Source organism: Lemur catta, chromosome 7 (genome assembly GCF_020740605.2).
Source record: "Lemur catta isolate mLemCat1 chromosome 7, mLemCat1.pri, whole genome shotgun sequence".
Classification (NCBI taxonomy): Eukaryota; Metazoa; Chordata; class Mammalia; order Primates; family Lemuridae; genus Lemur; species Lemur catta.
Window position 1 is genome coordinate 21665322 of NC_059134.1, and position 19015 is coordinate 21684336.

Sequence of the window (19015 nt, forward strand, 5' to 3'; positions counted from 1 at the left end):
GACTCTCCTGCCCAGAGACCCAAGGTTCAGGTGCAGGGAATCAACCAGCTCTTCTGTTCAGCCTCAACTCACCCCAGAAGAACTCAGGCTCCTCCCCTGACCAGTGACCCTTCTGCCACCAGGCACACTAGTCAGCACCCAAATCCCCAAATCTCCCTTCCCTCACTCCACAACCAATGGGTCCCAAAGCCTAGAGACACTGAATAGTTCTCCACCCACCCCATCCCCTCCATCCCATCCCACTGCCACCACCCAAATCCAGGCCCTCTACTTCTTGGCCGGAACTTCTCATCAACCTCTGCTTCTACTCTCTCAACTTTCTGATCCACTCCACATTGCCACAAAACATCTTCCTCAAATGGTCTTGAGGTTTGTTTGCTTACCTGAGTTTCATAATCTTTCTAAAAAGAAAAAATTCTTTCTTTCATTCTTTTTTTTTTTTTGAGACAAGATCCCGCTATGTGTCGCCCAGGCTGGTCTTGAATTCTTGAGTTCAAGTGATCCTCCTACCTCAGCTTCCCGAGTAGCTAGGACTACAGGCATGCACCACTGCACCCAAAAAAATTACTTTCTAAAAAGAAATATTGCTTGAATAATTTTCTTTTTAGAGACAGGGTCTCGCTCTGTTGCCCAGACTGTAGTATAGTGGTGTGATCATAACTCACTGTAACCTCAAACTCCTGGGCTCAAATGATCCTCCCACTTAAGCCTTCTGAGTAGCTGGGACCACAGGCACACCACCATGCCCAGTTAAATTTTTTTGTTTTCTGTAGAGATGGGGTCTTGGGAGGCTGAGGCAGGAGGATTGCTTGAGCCCAGGAGTTTGAGGTTGCTATGAGCTAGGCTGACACCATGGCACCCTAGTCTGGGCAACAGAGTGAGACTGTCTCAAAAAAAAAAAAAAAAAGATTCTGATCTATTGGACTCCCAGGCCAGTAATCTGAACCACTCTGAATGAGGTGGAGAGGACAGGGGAGCACAGGGCACCAGGTAGACAAAGGCTGGGGTGGGATGCTGGGGGCTAGGGGATGAAGGCTGGGCAAGGCTCATGAGGAGGAGCATGAGGAAGAATGTGACACCCCACCCCAGGTCTCAGGGGCTGAGCCCCATTTTTTCAGGGGCCAGGGTGGGCGTGAGGAGTCCACTACTGCTGTCCTCTCCCAACCTCCCTGGAGCTTACACCTACCAGGACCTCAAAGGGATGAGATTAGCTGATCTAAGCCTCCCTGCTGCATTCCCTCCAAAGGAAAGAGGAAGAGGCTGGAGACAGTGCAGTAGAGTGGAAGGAACATGGGATTTGGGGTTTCTAACTCTGACTCTGAAGCTTATATGCTAAGAGGCTTTGGGTAAGTATGTAGCTACTAGTCCTAGTTTCCTTGTCTCTAAAATGGAGATAAGAGCATCTGCCTTGTGAGACCATCCTAAGGACAACATGAGATAATCCAAGGAAGCCTCCTGGCAAGGCGCCTGGCGCACACCCATGTGCTTGGGAAATGTCAGTTTTCTTCCTTCCTTTCAACAAGCAGCCTGACATCCAGAAAGTGGATGCATTTGTATGGCAGAGCAGCTCAGGGAAAGGAGGGAGGGATGTGGACTCAAGGGAGGCCCAGCGGCTCCCTACTTACCACCAACCCCGGCTAGCCAGCAAATCCTCCAACTCACCACCTTGGACACCCCTCCCCTGATCTCACTGCTCTCACCTCCCACACACTCACTCCAGCCAGGCCAACTGCACAGGCACACACATATGTGCATGGACACACGTCTCAGCCATAGGTGCATGCGCTGCTTGGGCCATACCCCATCCTCCTCCCCACCTCCTAACCCTTGCTAGCACATGCCTCCTCCTACTTTCCTCCCTACCTCCACATTCATACACCTGCCACATCATCCAGTCACCGCCTGTGCCTGGTCTGGCTGCGATCAGGAGCAAACTGACATAGTACCTAGCATCACATCTGGCCAGGACACAATACCCAACCCCCTTGTTTTATAGCTCAGCCAAGCCAGAGCTGAGGCAGGGCTGCAAACCAGCCAGATTCTCTTTCTAGGGCCCCTGGCTGGCTCTAATATCCAGATGTCAAGTCTTTGAGGCCCAGCACTTCCATCAGACAGGGCAGGGCAAGCCTCCTCCTCCTCCATCTCCACCTTTCAGTTTCCTGCCCTACCAGTGCCCAGCTCCAAAGGTGATCTGAAACCACTTTCCAGGCTGGTGAGGTGGCTTACGTCTATAATCCTAGCACTCTGGGAGGCCAAGGCAGAAGGATCACTTGAGCTCAGGAGTTTGAGACCAGCCTGAGCAAGAGTGAGACCTTGTCTCTACTAAAAGTAGAAAACTTAGCCGAGTGCTGTGGTGTGCACCTGGAGTCCCAGCTACTCAGGAGGCTGAGGCAAGAGGATCGCTTGAGCCCAGGAGTTGGAGTTTGCAGTGAGCTATGATGACTCCACTGCACTCTAGCCAGGGCCAGAGTGAGACTCTGTCTCACAAAAAAAAAAAGAAAGAAAGAAAGAAAAGACAAGAGAAGAAAAGAAAAGAAAAGAAAACTGAATCCACTTTCCAGCAGAAGACTGAGGGGAGTCACGGCTTAATAATAATAGCTATCTTTCACTGAGTGCTTACTACAGTCATATCCTATTCTTGTCTTTACATCTTGTTTAATTCTCACAACAGCACGTTATATTAATAATTCTCATTATTCCTCATTACTGACGAGGAAACTGAGGCACAAAAAGGAGAAGTTAACTTTTGTGAGGTCATCGACTGTGATTCAAACCCAGGTCTTTGGCCTCCAACTGCCTGGGCAGCGCTGCGTGCCACGTGGCAGGGGACGGGGTGGGGCACACCTTCCTCTTGGTGATGCTGCGGAGCAGCTCAGCCTTGCTCCGGAGCAGCCCCTGGCCGGCCAGCTCGCGCTCCTCCTCCACGCGGCTCTCCTGCTCCAGCTGCTGGAACTCCAAGTCCTCAAAGAGCTTCGTCTCTGTCTCCAGGGCCTCTGCCTCCTTCAACAACAGTGACAAAGGGGGTTGGGTGGTGCTAGCAATGCCACTCTGGGCCCGGAAGGCCAGGCCGCAGGGGCATAAGCTGTAGGGGGCCGGGCCCGAGGAAATTGGGGAAGAAACCTGCCCCCACCCAACCTCCTCTGCTCTGTTTGGCCTTGCCCCTTTCACGGGCATCACAGCCTGGAGCGCTGATCCCCCCAACCTTCCCTGTCCCCTCCAAGCCACAGCACCGACCCTGGTGTCCGGCAGGTACTGCAGGGGCCAGGTGGTCCCGTCCCACCGCTCTCCTCTCTTCTTTCTGGGCGGGTGGCCCGCGGGGGCCGGGGGTGGGGGGGCTGGTGGAACTGACCCTTCTCAGCTGCTCCTGTAACTGTTCCCGCACTGACTCGGGGCAGTTATCGAGCTGCGTCTGGAGCTCGGCGTAGAGCGCCTGGCGGGCCTCCAGGTGCCTCCGTCCCGCGGCCAGCTCCGCCCTCTCCTGGTAGGCGGCAGGGCGGGGGAGAGGGCGGGGCACAGGGGAGAGAGAACACACACTCCTCAACTCCGGCCCGCGGCGGCGGCAGGGGGCGCGGCGGCAGGGCGGCCAGGGCGGGCGAGAGACGTGGGGGTCGGGAACGGGGTAGGGACAAGAGGAAAAAAGATGAGGAATCACAGAGGAGAACACCCAGGAGAGGAGAAAGAACAGAGTAGAAAGGGAAAGTGAGGAGGGAAAGAGGTGAGGAGGGAGAGGGCCAGGCCAGGGAGCTGAGGGCTAAGACAGGACTCGGTGCGGGCACCGGGGAACACAGGCAGCGGTGTGGGGGCGGGGCAGGGCAGAGATTTTGGTCTCTCGCAGTCCCTTGAACCAGGTCCTAAAAAAGGCCCTGTTTTCTCTCCAAACCAGTCAAGGCCAAAGCTGGTTCCGCATCACAAAATCAGAGCCTTGAGCTCCCATTCCTCCCCTTTTACCACTGCTCAGAGACCAAAGTTTAACCCTGGGGAAAAGGGCAGTGACGGTAAGGGTTAAATCCAGGGGTTGGTGTGAATCAGGAGCCAGGGATGTTAGAGCTACAGCAGTGCAGAGGGGGGGACCCCAGCCCAACCACCTTGGCCTCCCTCCCCTCTGCCCGGGCTGGGGGTGGGGGTGGGGGTGGGGGGTGAGGGAGGGTGCGGGCACTGGAGGCTGAACTTCAGTAGGGATGAGGGTTGCAATTAGTTCAGCCCGTTGCCATGGTAATAGGAGCCCTAGGAGTGGGTACAGAGAGGAGGTGGATGGTTCTGTCTGGGGCGAGATGACACCTCTGAGGGCGGGAAGGGGGACGAGGGAAGGAGTTGGTGAGTCACCCCTCCCAAGGACAGGCAGAGGAGAAACTGTAATTACTGATTCCAAAGCCAGAGCTGGGCCATGGGCTGGGGGCTGGGAAGGGAAGCCCAGTGCACCTTCCCCGCCACCGCCATCACTACCACCATCACTACCACCTCAAATAACTTGTCTCTTCCCCAAAGAGAAGGTGAAGTCCGGGTCTCCAGGCAATCCCAGGTCAATGGGAATTGAGGTTAGGCTTGTTTCTTCTAAAATGCTGAGCTTCACCCCTGGGAATAAGCCCCTATGCTGAACGCCCCCCATGCACAACCCCACCCTTCTACCCCACACCCTACCCATCCCCAGAGAGGAGGACCTGATCAGGCCAGTTCCTGGAGTCCAGGTACTTCCTCATCCTTGGAGTCAGCCTTTAAAATACCCTGTGTTCTCGGTGGCTCAGGGATGGAAGGAGTGGGGGCCACACATTCCTACCCTCTAATTGGGTTATCGAATTTGGGAAGCTCCAGGGAAAAGGTAGGAAGGGTGGCCACTATGTTGGCTAAGAGGCCCTGTGCAAGCCCTCCAAGGCCATGCCCACAACTGAACCTCCTTACCCCTTGGCTCCAGAGGGCAGGCATTGGGATGGGTGGAAGACAGCTTCCCCCTGCTGTGCAGGAAGCTGCCAGGAGGCTTCTTTGGGTTCTCATACACTCCTTAGGCAGCAGCCTAAGGCAGCAGCCCAGGTATTTCCAATGGGAGGGGCTCTTCAGGCTGAGCAGCTCCACAGCCAAGCATTTCCCCCACCCTTGTACCCCTCCTGCCAATGTCCCATTGAGTAAAGTTGAGCTGTGCCCTCCTGCCAATTCCTTTCTGATCAAAACCTTGGGGTCCCACACCAAGAAAAGAAGGAAGCAGCATTAGAGGGGAGAGGCCAGGGGCACAGAGGCACCCATAGAGTTAGTGCAAAAGCGGGCATGGTTCAGCCCTGCCTGGGTGGCACTGACAGTTAGGGGCATGCGGAGAGCCCAGAACAGTAATTAGAGGGGCGTTAGTGCAGGCCTGGTTGGCAAGCATGGAGTTAATTTGGCACAGAATTTGGGAGTGTGGTTTTAGGGGCCAGAGCCAAAGCTCCAAAAAAAGGAAAAAAGGGTCAAAGAATTTTTAAGATCCTCAAAATCAAGGGCAGGAGGAAGATACTCTCAAAAAATCCAGAAGGAAAAATAAATTCTTGGAAAAATTCTGTCAAATCCAGTAAGAGATGGCCCCTCTCCACTTCAGAGCTTTTGGCACGTTGTTGGGCATCTTGGGTGTGGCTGGCACGACCCCTGTGGGATGGAGCGGCCCCTGCAGGCTGGCACGAAATCTGAAAGGGGCAGGGGCAGGAGCTGGGACCATCTGGGATGAGAGGCTGCAGATCCTGAAGGCTCAGGGCAAGCAGAGGCCTGAGGGCCGTCTCCCAAAGACCACAACCTAAGCACCTGAGGCATGCATGGAGGGACGTGTTCTCAAGATGGGGGGGGTGCCAAACCTGAATGGCTCCCCAGCATTAGCCCTTCGGGCTTGCTCACTGCCCAAGATGGGCCTTTGGCACTTCCTCGGAGGGCCATGAAGGGCCCAGAATGGCAGGAACCCAGGCACCCACAGGTAGCACAGAGACCCAGACAGAGGAGACCCCAGACACCAGCCCAGCCCCTGGCAGTCCCCTCCAAGCTGGTACCTTCCTCAGAGGACAATGACCCTGTCTTGAAGGGCCACAGAGACCACGTGGTCTGCAGGATGGATGACAACTTGGGTACAGGGCCCCAGAGAAGACAGTTCTCCTTCTCTCCCAGGCCACTGGTACCCAGCACTGGGCTGGGCCAGGTGTGGGTTACCTTGTCCCTCTCCTTCTGGATGCCCATCTCCAAGGCCACCAGCTTCTCCTGCAGCTGGTCCGCTGCCTTCTGCTCCTTCTGCAGCAGTGCTCGCTCTGCCTCCCTCTCCCCCTGCAGCAGCGCTCGCTCCATTTCAGCCTGGGGGCAGATACCAGGGTCCCCATCAAGGCAGCTAGACTTAGGCCACTCTCTAGGAAGCGTCCACCCCGCACCCTCACAGCCCTCACAGCTCACCTCTCGGGCTGACTCCTGCAGCTGCTGCTCTAGCTCCTTCACACGGACCTTGAGCTGCTCCACGCGCCCCAGCACCTGGGCCCGCTCCTCCTCCAGGGCTAGCACCTCTCCCTGGAGCTTCGAGCTAGGTGCATCTTCATGCTGGCGGGGAGGGAAGTCATTAGTGCCAGAAGCCCAGAGCCTTCTAGGATCAGACTAAGAGAATGGATCACCTACTCCTCAGGGTACTTGGGAGGGGTAGCTGGACTAAGACAGGAGGCTAATTCCCCTCCCTGTAAGGGGAACAATAAGGGCTAGGCCAAAGGGAATATTTACCCCTGAGTGCCAGATCTGGGTGGCGCCCCAAGGAAAGGCAGGTCATAAAGTATATTTATAGCTTGGGAAACTCACTGACACCTCCTTTGCCTTCCTTGCCTCCTCATTTCTACACCTCTGATCTCCAATCTCTTCCTAACCTTGATCCTTCAACTGCTTCCTCCTCACTGGGCCTTGGCATTCACAATAGCCTCCTCTGCCCACAGCAGGTCTGACACCAGCCCCCTCGCCCTGGTCACCCCCTCCATCCCACCTCCTGCTGGGTGCTCTCAGTGCTGCTGCACTCCTCCTTGAGATTTTCCTCATCTGAGCGCTCCACACTCTCCCATAGGCGTTGGGTGGCACCTCCAGGCTCCTCGCTGCTCTGCCCAGAGGCCCCAGGGGCCCCTGCAAGGCCTCTTGAGGGCCTCCGCCCTGCCAGTGCCAATGCTGCAGTGGCCTCCCCAATGCTGGGCAGCTCCCCAGCCTCAGGTCCCCCGTCAGCCCGGCTGTACTCGGCACACAGGTTCAGGATGGTCTCCAGGCGCTGGCGTTCCTAGGGAGGGCAGACAGAGCAGGGTATGCTGGGAGGAGGCTAAAGCCAGGCTGTGTCCTGTTCAGGAGGGACAGCAAGGACACTAGGCGCTTTGGGCTCTGCTTCAAGTGAGGAGAGCCCCAACCCCAAGATCTGGGAGAGGCATAGGGAAGCAGGATACCTCAGAAGGGGGCAGGAGGAACCAGGCTGATGTGCTACCTGCCCACGTGGCTGGCCCCTCCCATCTTCCTATTTCCTTGTTTCCCTTCCTGTCTCATCCTATCGCAGGATGGGGCTTCCTCATGGACACACAGGAACACACCAAACACATGGAAACACACACTTGTAGGCAGACTAAAGACCACAATGAGACACAGATAAACTCACATGCTAATGCTGACATGGGTACACACAGATCTACAGACACAAGGACGCACTGACACACAGGCACACAAGGATACAACACGTGTACTGGCCCTACATTAACAGGCAGGTACAAAAGCACCAGCCCTGACATGCACAAATGCACACTGCTGCACACTCACACAGATAAACACAGTCTAGCATACAGACAGGTGGGCACCTACAGACAGGCTAGAAAACAGACCCGTGGGCCCATAGGGACCTGACACCCAGCTACGGACACACAGGGAGTAGAGGCAGACGTGGGACATGGTCCTCCTTGTCCCCACCTCAGCTCCAAGTCACCCTCAAGCAGCCCTTGGCCCCTTACCAGCAGGGTGGGCTGCTGCCAGTCCTTGAATACCCAGGCCCAGGTGTGAGTGCTCCATGGCCCTACCACTTAATCAGCCCCCTCCCCGCACACACCCAGACTCTGACACAGTCACCTCTCAGGGGCCTAGGAGGGATGGTACAATCACGTTCCCAGTCTTCGTCCCCCTCTCCCATTCATAACACCCAACCCTGAAGCCCAGCCCCCAGGCTCCCATAGCTCTCTAGTGTCCCTAGTCCTCCTTAGGTGTCTCTCACCACCTACGGTTTGTCCATAATGCCTCCACTTACCTGGCTTCCCTCTTGCTGCTTGCCCAGTTCCATGGCAAAAAAAAAAACCAACCAGGAACAGAGCCTCTGTACCCAGGAGGCTGGGCCAGTGCCCCACCCCTGCCCCAGGACCCAGATAAGCAGCCTGGTTGAGGTGGGAGGAGCAGGGTGGCAACCTCCCAGACTTAAAGTGGCAGGTGGGGCAGGTCAGGGCTGGTGGTGAGGTGTGTGCTTGTGCGTGGAGATGGGGTGGAGAGGCTGACGGAGGAGCTGAGGAGGCTGGGCCCACCACTGTGCCTGTGCCAGGCTCACTGCCCCCTCTCCAGGATGAGACCCCAGCCTCCGAGGTCTGCTCAGAGGGCTGGGCCAGGCCAAGGCAAAAACAGTAAAGATAGGATACAGTGAAGGAAAAGCCTGGGGGTCCTGCCTCATCTCTCCCCACCCAATACAAACACTGTCCCACACCCTCACTGCAACTGTCCCAACCTCTTCTGAAAGGGTTTCCAGACAAACCTCGGTTCTGGTTCTCCTCCTCAAACCAATCGCAGGGTTCCTGGGCCCTCCCCCACCAAGAACCCTGTTCTTCTGCTCACAAGGGAGAGGGCAGAATCCATTCTCCTGTATGTGGGCTCGTGTGTGTATACACACTAGCCAGAGCCCCTTAAGCTCCCTGCGCTATCTGGGGAATCCCAGCCCCCACCCAGCTTAGATGCCATCTCCAGGACAGCTGCCCAGAGCCACACCCAGCCCCTGCATGCACCCACACACATGCACACAGACACACACAATCACAATCACACAGGCCAGCCTGGGGTCAGGCCAGGGGCTGTGGGCCCACCCTGTTCTCTCCCTCTTCCCTGCCACCCACACTCCCAGATGATCCTGCCTGGGCCAGGGTGAGCAGATCCCACCCATTTGTAGAGGCCAAAGAGAGGCAAAAAGAGAAGGACCAGGGGCCCTTCTAAAGGACAAGTCTCAGACAGAGTCAAAAAGATATTTGGGTTCCAATTCCAGCTTTGCCAGAACTTGCAGTGTGACCTTGGACAAATCCATTCCCCTCTCTGACCTTCCCATCATCACGACCTGCTTCTCAAACTGAGAGGTGCAAGGTCTCCCCATAAATGTGGTATGTTTTCCTAGAGCTTCGCTGTGCTCAGGTAAATAACATGAAACTTAATTCATATATTAAAACAAGTGCTATGTTGTGGAATAAATCCAAAGTTAGCATGAATTTAAAATAAAGCCTGAGATTTCAAAGGAAGTTCTTCATCAGGGCACCAGAACCATGAGATACTGGTCACTAAGGTGTATCCTGGAGGCAGGAAAGCTTGAGAAGCCCAGGCCCTGTCCAAGGGCCCCTCCCACTCTGCCAGCTGGCCTGCCTGAGGCCTGGCAGAGACCCTGCCATGGATGGTGGCAGCCTCCCTGCCATCCGCTCACCAGCCTCTCCATCTCCTGCTCCCGGAGTCGCTCTTGGCGCTGCCGCCGGTGATACTCCAGGAGGTCGTCCTCATTGTCACTGATCTCTGTGATGCTATTTTTCCGCTCCCGAGTGACGGGTACCCGCAAGTCCCCACTGGAGAGCTTTCTCTGGGCACAGGGGCTCTGTCGGGGCGAAGCCCCAGTGAGAGAGCCCAGACTGTAGGCTGGGCTCAGCCTGCCACTGAAGCTGCCCTTGCGGGGGGCCAGGGACTCCCCCAGTGTGGGTGAGGGGCTCCGTGTCCTACGGCCCCGGGCCCCCAGAGTCAGGGAGAAGTCCTCTGGTGAAGCCCCATGGGCTGCCCAGCGCCGGGGACGAGGACTCTCTGCCACTTCCCTGGTTAGCTTGGGATCTGGGGTGGTCCGGGTAGGCAGAGGGGAGAGAGCTCGTCGGGACAGAGATGGGCTCAAGGGAGGGAGTTCTCGCATACTATCCAGGCCCCGCCGACCCATGCGGGGACTCTCAGGAGGCTGCAAGGTGCGGGTGGCTAACCCATCTGAAAATGTTCGGCCCACCAGTTGGCGTGAAGGGCTGGTTGTCAGCACCCGCTCAGTGCCTGGAGGCTCACGGAAAGGGCTGGGAGGGCGGTCCTGGAGCGTGCCAATCTTGTTGCGGGGAGCAGGGACTGGAGGCTGGAACTTAGGGCTGCCAGGGATGCAGGTGGGTTGGCTGCGAGCACTGGAAGCTGGGTATTCACTCAGGCTGATAGCCACCACAGGCAGCTGCCCACCCAGCCGGGGGCTCTCTGTGGCTCTGCGGGCCTCTGCCAAGACGGTAGCTGCAGGGCTGTCTGTCAGCAGACCTCGGAGGCCAGGGCTTGGAGGCCTCTCATGACCCCCTTTCCTGCCTAGCCGAGGGCTCTCAGAGGAGCGGGTACCACTCGGGTGGGACTGAGGGGGTTGCAGGGCCAGATGGTAGCTGGATGAACGGGCAGGCACCAGTGGGGGCACAGAAGGTCCTGGCTCCTGCCCGCTGGGTGAGTGACTGGCACAGCTTCCACTGCTGGCTGGTGAGGAGAGTGGAGAGAAGGCTGGAGAGGTGTTCTCATAGCTGGAGCCCACAGACATGGCACCCGGGCTGGTTGGTGGGGACAACAGGTAGCGCCCACCATTAGCCATCGGCGACAGCGGAGAGGTTGCAGCAGGCTTCTTGCCAGCAGCCCCAGGCTCCTCTAGTACCAAAGAGTCCATGATCTCCTGCAGGTCCTTCTCAATAGAGCTCACCAGGGAACTGTGGCTGGCACAGGCCGAGGGTCCCCGGGTTGCAGACTGCGGGGTATGGTTCCCATTCACCAGACTTTCTGATTCCACTGAAGAGAAATGCAAAAAGACCTCAGGCCCTGGTCTTTGACTTTGGGGAGCTACAAATACATAAAATCAAGGGCACTACCCCACCTCCTCCTAGTGCAGTGAGGCTACAAAGGCTCTGGAGAAGAAGCCAGATCTGAGTTCTGGCACCATCCAGCTCTGCCATTGACCTGCTGTGCAACCCTGGCCAAGTCACTTGCCCTCAGTTTCCCCTTCCATAAAGGAAAGGAATGGGCAGGGCCCATTCTGCCTCTAACATTTAATGACTCAGGACAGAGTTAGCAACAATGCCAGGCACTTCTAAGCCAAGTTGATGCCAATTCACCCCAAGACTAGAATCCTCCCTGCCTTGGTTCTCCCAACTTCCTAAATCTCTCCTCAGGATGGGCAGGTGGCCATTATGCAAAGGAGATGGGGGCAAGAAGAGCTGGCTAGAAGTTCCAGGGGCTTTTGGTCTAATAGGACATGAGGGCCTCCCAACATAGGAACCAGAGGCTCGGGGGAAAAAAACCAAAGCCTCCAGGACTGGCCAAGGGGTGTGTGCTGCACCACTTTGTCCAATCAGAGGCAGGGGAAGGATCTGGTTCTAATGGCTGGTTCCTGGAAGCCAGGCTGGCCAGCAACTAGGTGTAGCTCAGGTCCTCCAATTATCCCATTAAGCCATGCCAACAAGAGCCTGCCTTTGCCTGCCCCAGCCCTAGTCAACCAATCAGGAGTCCCTGGAACCACTGCCCCAAACAGCTAAGTGAGTGGCATGACAAGGCTGGGATTGGGGCAGGGTAAAATTAACTAGCGAGTGGACTGGGAACCCAGGCTTCTGAGCCCCCAAGGGGACTGGAAAAGACTGGGGATAGGGGAGCAAGGGAAAGCCTTTGCAAGACGGAGTTTGGGTCCGATATTATGATGATTGTGTGGGATACAGTCCGAGGGGTTCCCATGGATATTGAGGGATCCTAGTGACCATCCACCTTTCCTCAGGTCCCCAGACCATACATTTAGACCACTGATACCAACCAACTAGGTATACCTGTGTGTCCACCTCTCCCAGCACCACTTTGGCACCTGTTATCCCACAGCCACCTAAATGCCAGTGCAACAGTCTAGGGTAGTAGAACCACTAGTGGCCTCCTGGTCTACACCCCACCCCCTAGGCAGCTGGGCTGGGGCCTATGTTGGTTCCCTGGAACAATCAGCAATTCTCCTCTAGGGATCAATAATTCACACACAAACTGCAGCTGTTCTACTGAGTCATCACTGGGCATGGCATGGCCTGAGGGCTGGGCAGCGCCCAAGGACATGATCATCAGCAGGTGGGACCCACCAGAGCTTATGAGGGGGTCCATCCTAATGCTTCCTTCTGACCCCCAGGCCACCCTCAAGGGTGAGGCTCCCTGGTGGTGACATAGTGGGCCAGGTCCCAGACACTGAGTGGCATCCTCCAGGGCAGTGAGGTACAGGCTGGAAGAGCCCTCCATTCCTCGAGGTACAATTCCCCAATTTTAGCTAAGCAGCACTGCTTTATATCTCTCCCAGTGGCCCCACTGCTTGGCATTCTCCACCAGCCCATGGCAGGTGGCAATGAGCCTAGACCATAGGTATTGTCCTGCCCTAACACTCCAAGTGTGGCCGAAGTAGGCAAGGAGGACTGTCCAAGGAGTACCACCAACCCAACCCCCTGCCCTAGCTGGATACCTACCGAGGCCAGGGCCGTAGGGGGGCCCAGGGGCCCGGGCCCCTGCTGGAATCATGCTCTTCATCCACTTGGCTTCAGCCGGGTGGTTAAAGCGGAGGAAAGTGGACTGACCCAGGCACAACATGCAGCCTGTGAAGAAAGCAAATGCTTGGCAGAGCAGGCAGGGCTGAAGCCACTCTCACCCCACAGCACTAGCAGGTCACCCCAGGCTCTAAAGAGTCCACCTGCACTCAGAGAGTCCACGCAATCCACACCTGACCCTGCCTGTGCCTGAGACAGGCACCTCCAGGGCTCCACAGCACAGGGCAGAGTGGAAAGAACAAGTCCCAAGATCAGAGTCCTCATCCTAACTCCTCTTCTTACTAGCTGTGAGATGTTTGGGTGAAGTCACTCCACCTCTGAGTCTAGTTCTCTAATCAGAAAAATGGGAATAACACCACCGACCTTGCAGGGTTAATAAGACATTGTATGTGAAAGCACTCTGTAAATGAAGAAAGTTCTTCAGAGAACATAGACATCCATGTCCCCCCAGCCTCAACCTGTACCCCTGATCCACCTATCTGCCACTTGGGTAGAAGGGTCAGTTTGAGAGGCAGCAACTTCCAGGGTCACAAAAAAAGGTCTGAGTTAGGGGACAAGGGAAAAACTATGGATCAGTCAGATGACGTGGGGGGATAAGAATTTGCTTCGACTCCTTATCATTGTGTGGCCTTAGGAGACCTACCACCCTCTCTGAGCATATAGGGTGTGACCACCACCCTCTTTCTTTCTGACAAAGCTCCCTCTGGCTGCTCCCTGGTCTCCCCTAGAATCTAGCCAAGGCTAGGCCACTGGGCCCAGCCTCAGCCAAGCACATTCCCAGGCAGCAGACACAAGCCCATGCCTGTCCTGGAAGTGCGAGTACCTGGAGTAGGGAGGGTTCGTGGGAGCCAGAAAATGTAGCCAGGGGCAGCAGGAGTGTGCACAGCGGCAGGTGTGCCCACAGGTACCTAAGTCTGGCTGGCAGAACTCCACCTCCTGGCCACACCAGGTGCTCAAGGGCTCCTGCAGAAGATGCTATGTTAGGAGAAGACACAGCCCTGTTGCTCTCTAACACCCACCCTTCCAATTTATCCACACTCCTGGTCCCTGACCCCAGGCTCCCGTCTACCCAATCTGGTGCCATTTGGCGCCCCAAGCTTCATGCCAGTCTGAGCTAAGACTGGCAGGGAAGTCTACATTCCTGGACGCTGAGACAGTTCAGCTCAGGCAGGGCGCAAGAGCAAGGGGCATCCCAGGCCACGTGGGTACCTTGGCAGGCCCCCTACTGAGAAGCTCAGGAGCCTGTTTCTGGGACCTTGGGCATTGCCATGAGGTAGGAGTCTAGCAGGCTGAGAAGCCCATAGTAGAAAACCTTAGTGGACAAAGCCACCCACTACCTTGGCACACCCATGGGCCCTCCCAGGCAAGCAGCACCAACAATTCTAAAGGCTGATGGGTGATTGGGAGAGGGTGGAGACTTCCCTGCCAAGCCACCAATCAGAGAAGCTGATCCCAGTGTAATCATAACCGGAATAAATAATATCCAACCACACCATCCACCTAATTACCACCACAGCTGTTTCAAAAAGAGCCCTGTCAGGCCCCTCCCCCTCTTTTCAGCCATTTAACAGGCTAATTAATGATGAGTTCACAGGGTCTAGACAGACGCACTCAACCCTAGGTTGATGGGGGAAGTGTAGTGGGTGGTGGGGATAAGGAGCCTGACCACCCAGTCTAGGCTGGGAAGAAGGTGAGAAGTCGGGGTGGCTTCTAGCCCAGCAGCACCAGACCCACCCAAGGAGGCTATGAACATCTAGGGACCCTCCACCTTGGCGCCCACAGCTCTAAGTTCCCTGCCCCCTCCTCTGTCCTTCACCCTCCCCCACATAGGGGGTGTGGCCATGCTGCTTCTGGGCTATAAATAGTGATGCCAGGCAGCAGAGCTGGATCCATATTAATAGAGCGGGCAAGAGGGCAACAGGACTGAGAGCAGCCCAGCTCCTGCCCAAATTAACTTTCTATTTGCACTCAGGGGCCCCAGCATTGCCCCAGCTCTGGCCCCTACAACCCCATGGGCCTGGCGACCCTGTTTCTGGGAAGAAGCCCCCTCTCTGCCCACTCCCGCCCCACACCCCAAAGGCCAGCCATCTCAGGAAGCCCAGGAAGCCTTGCCCATCCAACCAAAGTTGTGGTCCGTGCCCCGCCCCGTGCCCAGAGGGGCTCAGGGCCCTGCTGTGTGCAAGGGGGTGGAGAAGCGGTACATCTGGAGGAGAAAAACTGGGCAAAGGAGAGGGTGGATCCTATCTCTGAGAGATGCAGAGGGGAAGCACTGCACAAACAGACCCACACACAGACTGGTAAGCATACATGCTCACACACTCACAGAGCAATGGCCACTGTCCTCCCAGCCACACAGATAGAATGGAACGGCCAAAGGGAGGCTGGGTGAAGGGAAGATGGAAGGAAGGGCCTTGGCCCTTCCCATCAGAGACCCTTTTTGGCCATAACACAGACTCCCTTCATCCTAACCAGGACCCTTTAACCCCTTCTGAGGGAGGCGGGTCCCAAGGAGGGGACTGCCAAGCGCCAGGGAAGATGAGGTGTGCACCGCTGAGAAGTGCCCTTAAGCCCAGAATCCCCACTTAGAAATGTTCAGGGCACGCACACAACCGAGTCTCGAGTCTCGCAGCCTCATGCTCCCAAAGAGGGGCAGAGGACCCCAACCCCATCCCCCTCCTGGCGCCCACAATCCCCAGGACGCCCCTCCCAGCCCGAGCTTCTCCACGCCCCGCTACCCGGAGGCGGTGGCTGGCCCGGGGCTGAGGACTCACCGCTGAACCCGGACCTCCGGATTGCCTGCCCCTGCTACCTCGGGCCCTCCAGGTTCCCGGCCCGCCTGGAGCTTTTGCCGGGCGGCGGGCTGACCTTCTGCGCCGCCGGCTCCAGGCTCCAGGCTCCAAGCTCGGAGCGAGGAGCTGCGAGGCAGCGAGCAGCCGCCAAAGCCCGGGGAGGGGCGGGCCGGCCACCAGTGGCGGGGGAAGGGAGCCAGGGAGGGAGGGACAAAGGAGAGGAGGAGGGGAAGAGGAAGTGATGGAGGAGAAGAGTGGAGAGCTGGATGGAGAGGGCGGGGCGGGAGGATGCGAGGAGAGAGCTGGCGGGATCGCGCGCCAGGGGCAGGAGGAAAAGTGCGGTGGGAGGAAAGGTTCAAGGGACGTGACTTGAGGGAAGGAAAGGTGAGGAGTAAATACAGAGGCCAGAGGGTCCAGAGCGGGAGCAGGAGTGAGCAGAGCGAAGGTAGGAAGTCTGTGGCTGAGGCCTGGGGTCCTGGCCAGCCCTGTCCTGAGTGGCTGTATCACCATCAGCCAGTCACACCCTCTGGCCTCGGATTCCCTATCTACAGAACGAGGAGACTGGCCTCAATGACCGCTGCTGGACCTCCAGCTCTGACATTCCGGGCTTCATATGTGAGAGACAGGAAAAGAGCAGGGACTCCACAGGATCCAGCTAGGTCACTAGGTCCACTCTGGCCCTAGTGACACTGTGACAAGGTCACCCTGGGCTGAGAGCCTGCCACTGTGACAAGGTCACTCTGGGCTGGGAGTTCAGGCCAAAGCAGTGCTCTGTGCAATGCAATGCTCTTATCTCCATCCTAGACACCTCCCCTTCTGGCCCAACTCACCACAGCTCACCCCTTAACCCAGGCTGGACCAAGGCACTACCCCTTTCTCCATTTGAGGGGAGCCAGCCCACTTCCTAGGGCCCTGGAAGTCAACCCTACCTACCCCCAGCCACAATCTCCAGTTGTGCTAGCCCCAGCAAAGCGTCCTCCACCCCAATAAGGTACCCTTCCTATCTGTGAAACACAAATGTCTGGAGCCCTAAGGGTCAGGCTGAGATTCTGAGCCAGGGAGGTACCTACCACCCAGCCAGGTCCCCCAGAAAGTTCCTCTTGCTCCAGGGACCTGGCCCCTGGACACCAAAACCTTATGGGACACACTGTATGTGCTCAGCAGCTCACAGGGCCTTACACACTGTCTCTCAGATACACACCGACCCTTGCTCAGTCACACTGACACTACCTCAGCTATGCACACTCTGAGTCACACAGACAGCCGCATTAAACACATTCTTTGATGTCCTGGTGTGGTGTGGTGGCTCACACCTATAATCTCAGCACTTTGGGAGGCCAAAGTGGGAGGCTTGCTTGAGGCCAGGACTTCAAGACCAATGTAGGCAACATAGCTAGACCGTGTCTCTACAAAACGATTTTTTTTAAATTATCTGGCCCTAGTGGCATACATCTGTAGTCCCAGCTACTCAGGAGGTTGAGGCAGGAAGATTGCTTGAGCCCAGGAGTTCAAGGCTGAAGTAAGCTATGATCACACCACTGCACTCCAGCCTGGGAAACAGAGTGAGACCTCATCTCTAAAAAAATTGGCCAGGCTCAGTGGTTCACACCTGTAATCCTAGCACTCTGGAAGGCCAAGGCAGGAGGATTGCTTGAGCTCAGGAGTTCCAGATCAGCCTGAGCAAGAGCAAGACCCCATCACTACTAAAAATAGAAAAAATTAGCCAGGCATGGTGGCAAGCGCCTGTAGTCCCAGCTACTTGGGAGAGTGAGGCAGGAGGATCGATTGAGCCCAGGAGTTTGAGGTTGCTGTGAGCTAGGCTAACACCACTGCACTCTAGCCTGGGCAACGCAGTGAGACTGTTTCAAAAAAATAAACAGATAAAAAATTAAAAAATAATAAACACACACACATACACATACTCTGTCTCACACATACCTTTATTCTCACGCTGACATTCCCCCAGGCACCAACCCCCTCTTAGTGACACTCTCACTCAGGCGTAGCTATCCTTTCAGAGACTGAAATAAAAAGTCAACCTCCTTAGAGAAATAATCAGGCAAATTTTCCGCCCTTGCTGAACAGCCCACTACCCCACTTAACCACGCTGTCAACTGTAGGCACACACATTCACACACTCACATGTGCACACACATCTTATTCCCCTTCTGAAGGAAAAAGGAAGAACCATATAGGGTCAAATGCAAAACGAGGGGAGGCTTAAAAAAAATCTCAGGAAGAGTGATTCATCGGTCTGGAAACTGTGATGGCCAGCTGGACAGACCCAGGCATACACAGAGGATGCCCGCCAGTGAGAAATAGGGCAGGAGGCGGACACAAAGAAGTGGGAAGCTAGGAGCCTTCTCTCTGCTCTCCTTCCATGGAGCCTTGTTAGTTAAGATCTTTATCGGTCTTATAACAGAGACAAGTTGGAGGCTCTGCTCCCAGTTTACAGAAGGAATAACCGAGTGGGAGAGGAAGAGGCTCAATGTCCTGGATCCCAGAAAGAGGCAGTTGGATAACCCAGGAATCCTGGCTCCCCAGCCTCTCCTCTACTGGCCCTCACGCAAGCCCCTACCCACCAGTGAGGGGCTTAGAGAGTGAAGGAGACTTAGAGACTAGGGCTGGCAGCAAACGCTAGGAGTAGATGGGGACCTACTGTCTAGACAGCCTGGGCCCTGAGCTGTGTGGCTTTCTGGGTCCTCCCCTACTTAGTCCCCTCCCAGATCTTTCATGTGGTCTGGCACTGTGGTCCCAGGGTGGGGCAGCCTAGACTCAGATTGAGATTCCTCCTCTTTTCCTTGGTCCTATTCCCAGCTCCACCCCTTGGTCTGTGGAGAAGAGGGCAGCGTGGGCCGTGCCAGGATGCCTGGGTATGAGGGGTGGAATCAGGATCTTCCTGGCTCCCTCACTTCATGCTCCCATGTTCATAGCTCTGTGCTAAAGGTTGGCATCTGCTTTCTGCCCACCTCCCCCCTTCCCTGGCCCAGGCATATTCCTGCTGGAAGAGCCTGTCACTGCCATCTCTGCTTGTCATGAAGTGTGTCTCTCCAAGTTGCCTATGGCTGGGCACAGTGCCCAGAATGATGCATCTAGGGGCTGGCCCAGCCAGAGCAGGCTCCTTGTTGTTCCCAGGGCAGCCTTCTGTTTTTCAAAGAGGAGGGTCCCCTCTACAAGGCCAGATTAGGGGAACAAGAAAGGAAAAATGATCCTCTTGTACATATGCCCACAGATAGGCATATGGCCAATGAATTCTCATATACACACACAGACATTTTGGTACCATCAGTCCTGAGTTCACCCCTGCCGCCCACTTGAACACACTGATCCATAAACACAGGAAAGACACAAACACAGAGATACACAAGCCCAGAGTCACAAACACATCCGGAGATACATAAACACACTCCAGTTATACAGACACTCAGAGATAGCACATGCACC

The 19015-nt window shown here is 56.1% G+C and overlaps 1 protein-coding gene across 15 annotated transcripts in view; it reads right to left on the reverse strand.

Moving 5' to 3' along the window:
* Positions 1-19015, reverse strand: part of PHLDB1 (pleckstrin homology like domain family B member 1) — a 45757-nt gene that overhangs the window by 17131 nt on the left and 9611 nt on the right. For 8 of the 15 annotated variants that reach the window (XM_045556352.1, XM_045556350.1, XM_045556348.1 and 5 more), the window contains exons 5-11: positions 12705-12830; positions 9662-11010; positions 6959-7240; positions 6391-6531; positions 6157-6294; positions 3350-3478; positions 2845-3000 (exon numbers count right to left, since the gene is read on the reverse strand). In XM_045556352.1, coding sequence (XP_045412308.1) covers positions 2845-3000; positions 3350-3478; positions 6157-6294; positions 6391-6531; positions 6959-7240; positions 9662-11010; positions 12705-12830 — 2321 coding nt within the window. Of the gene's footprint in view, positions 1-2844; positions 3001-3349; positions 3479-6156; positions 6295-6390; positions 6532-6958; positions 7241-9661; positions 11011-12704; positions 12831-13605; positions 13757-15553; positions 15727-19015 lie in introns of those variants that run through there. The other 7 variants (XM_045556356.1, XM_045556355.1, XM_045556351.1 and 4 more) reach the window with 3 other exon arrangements.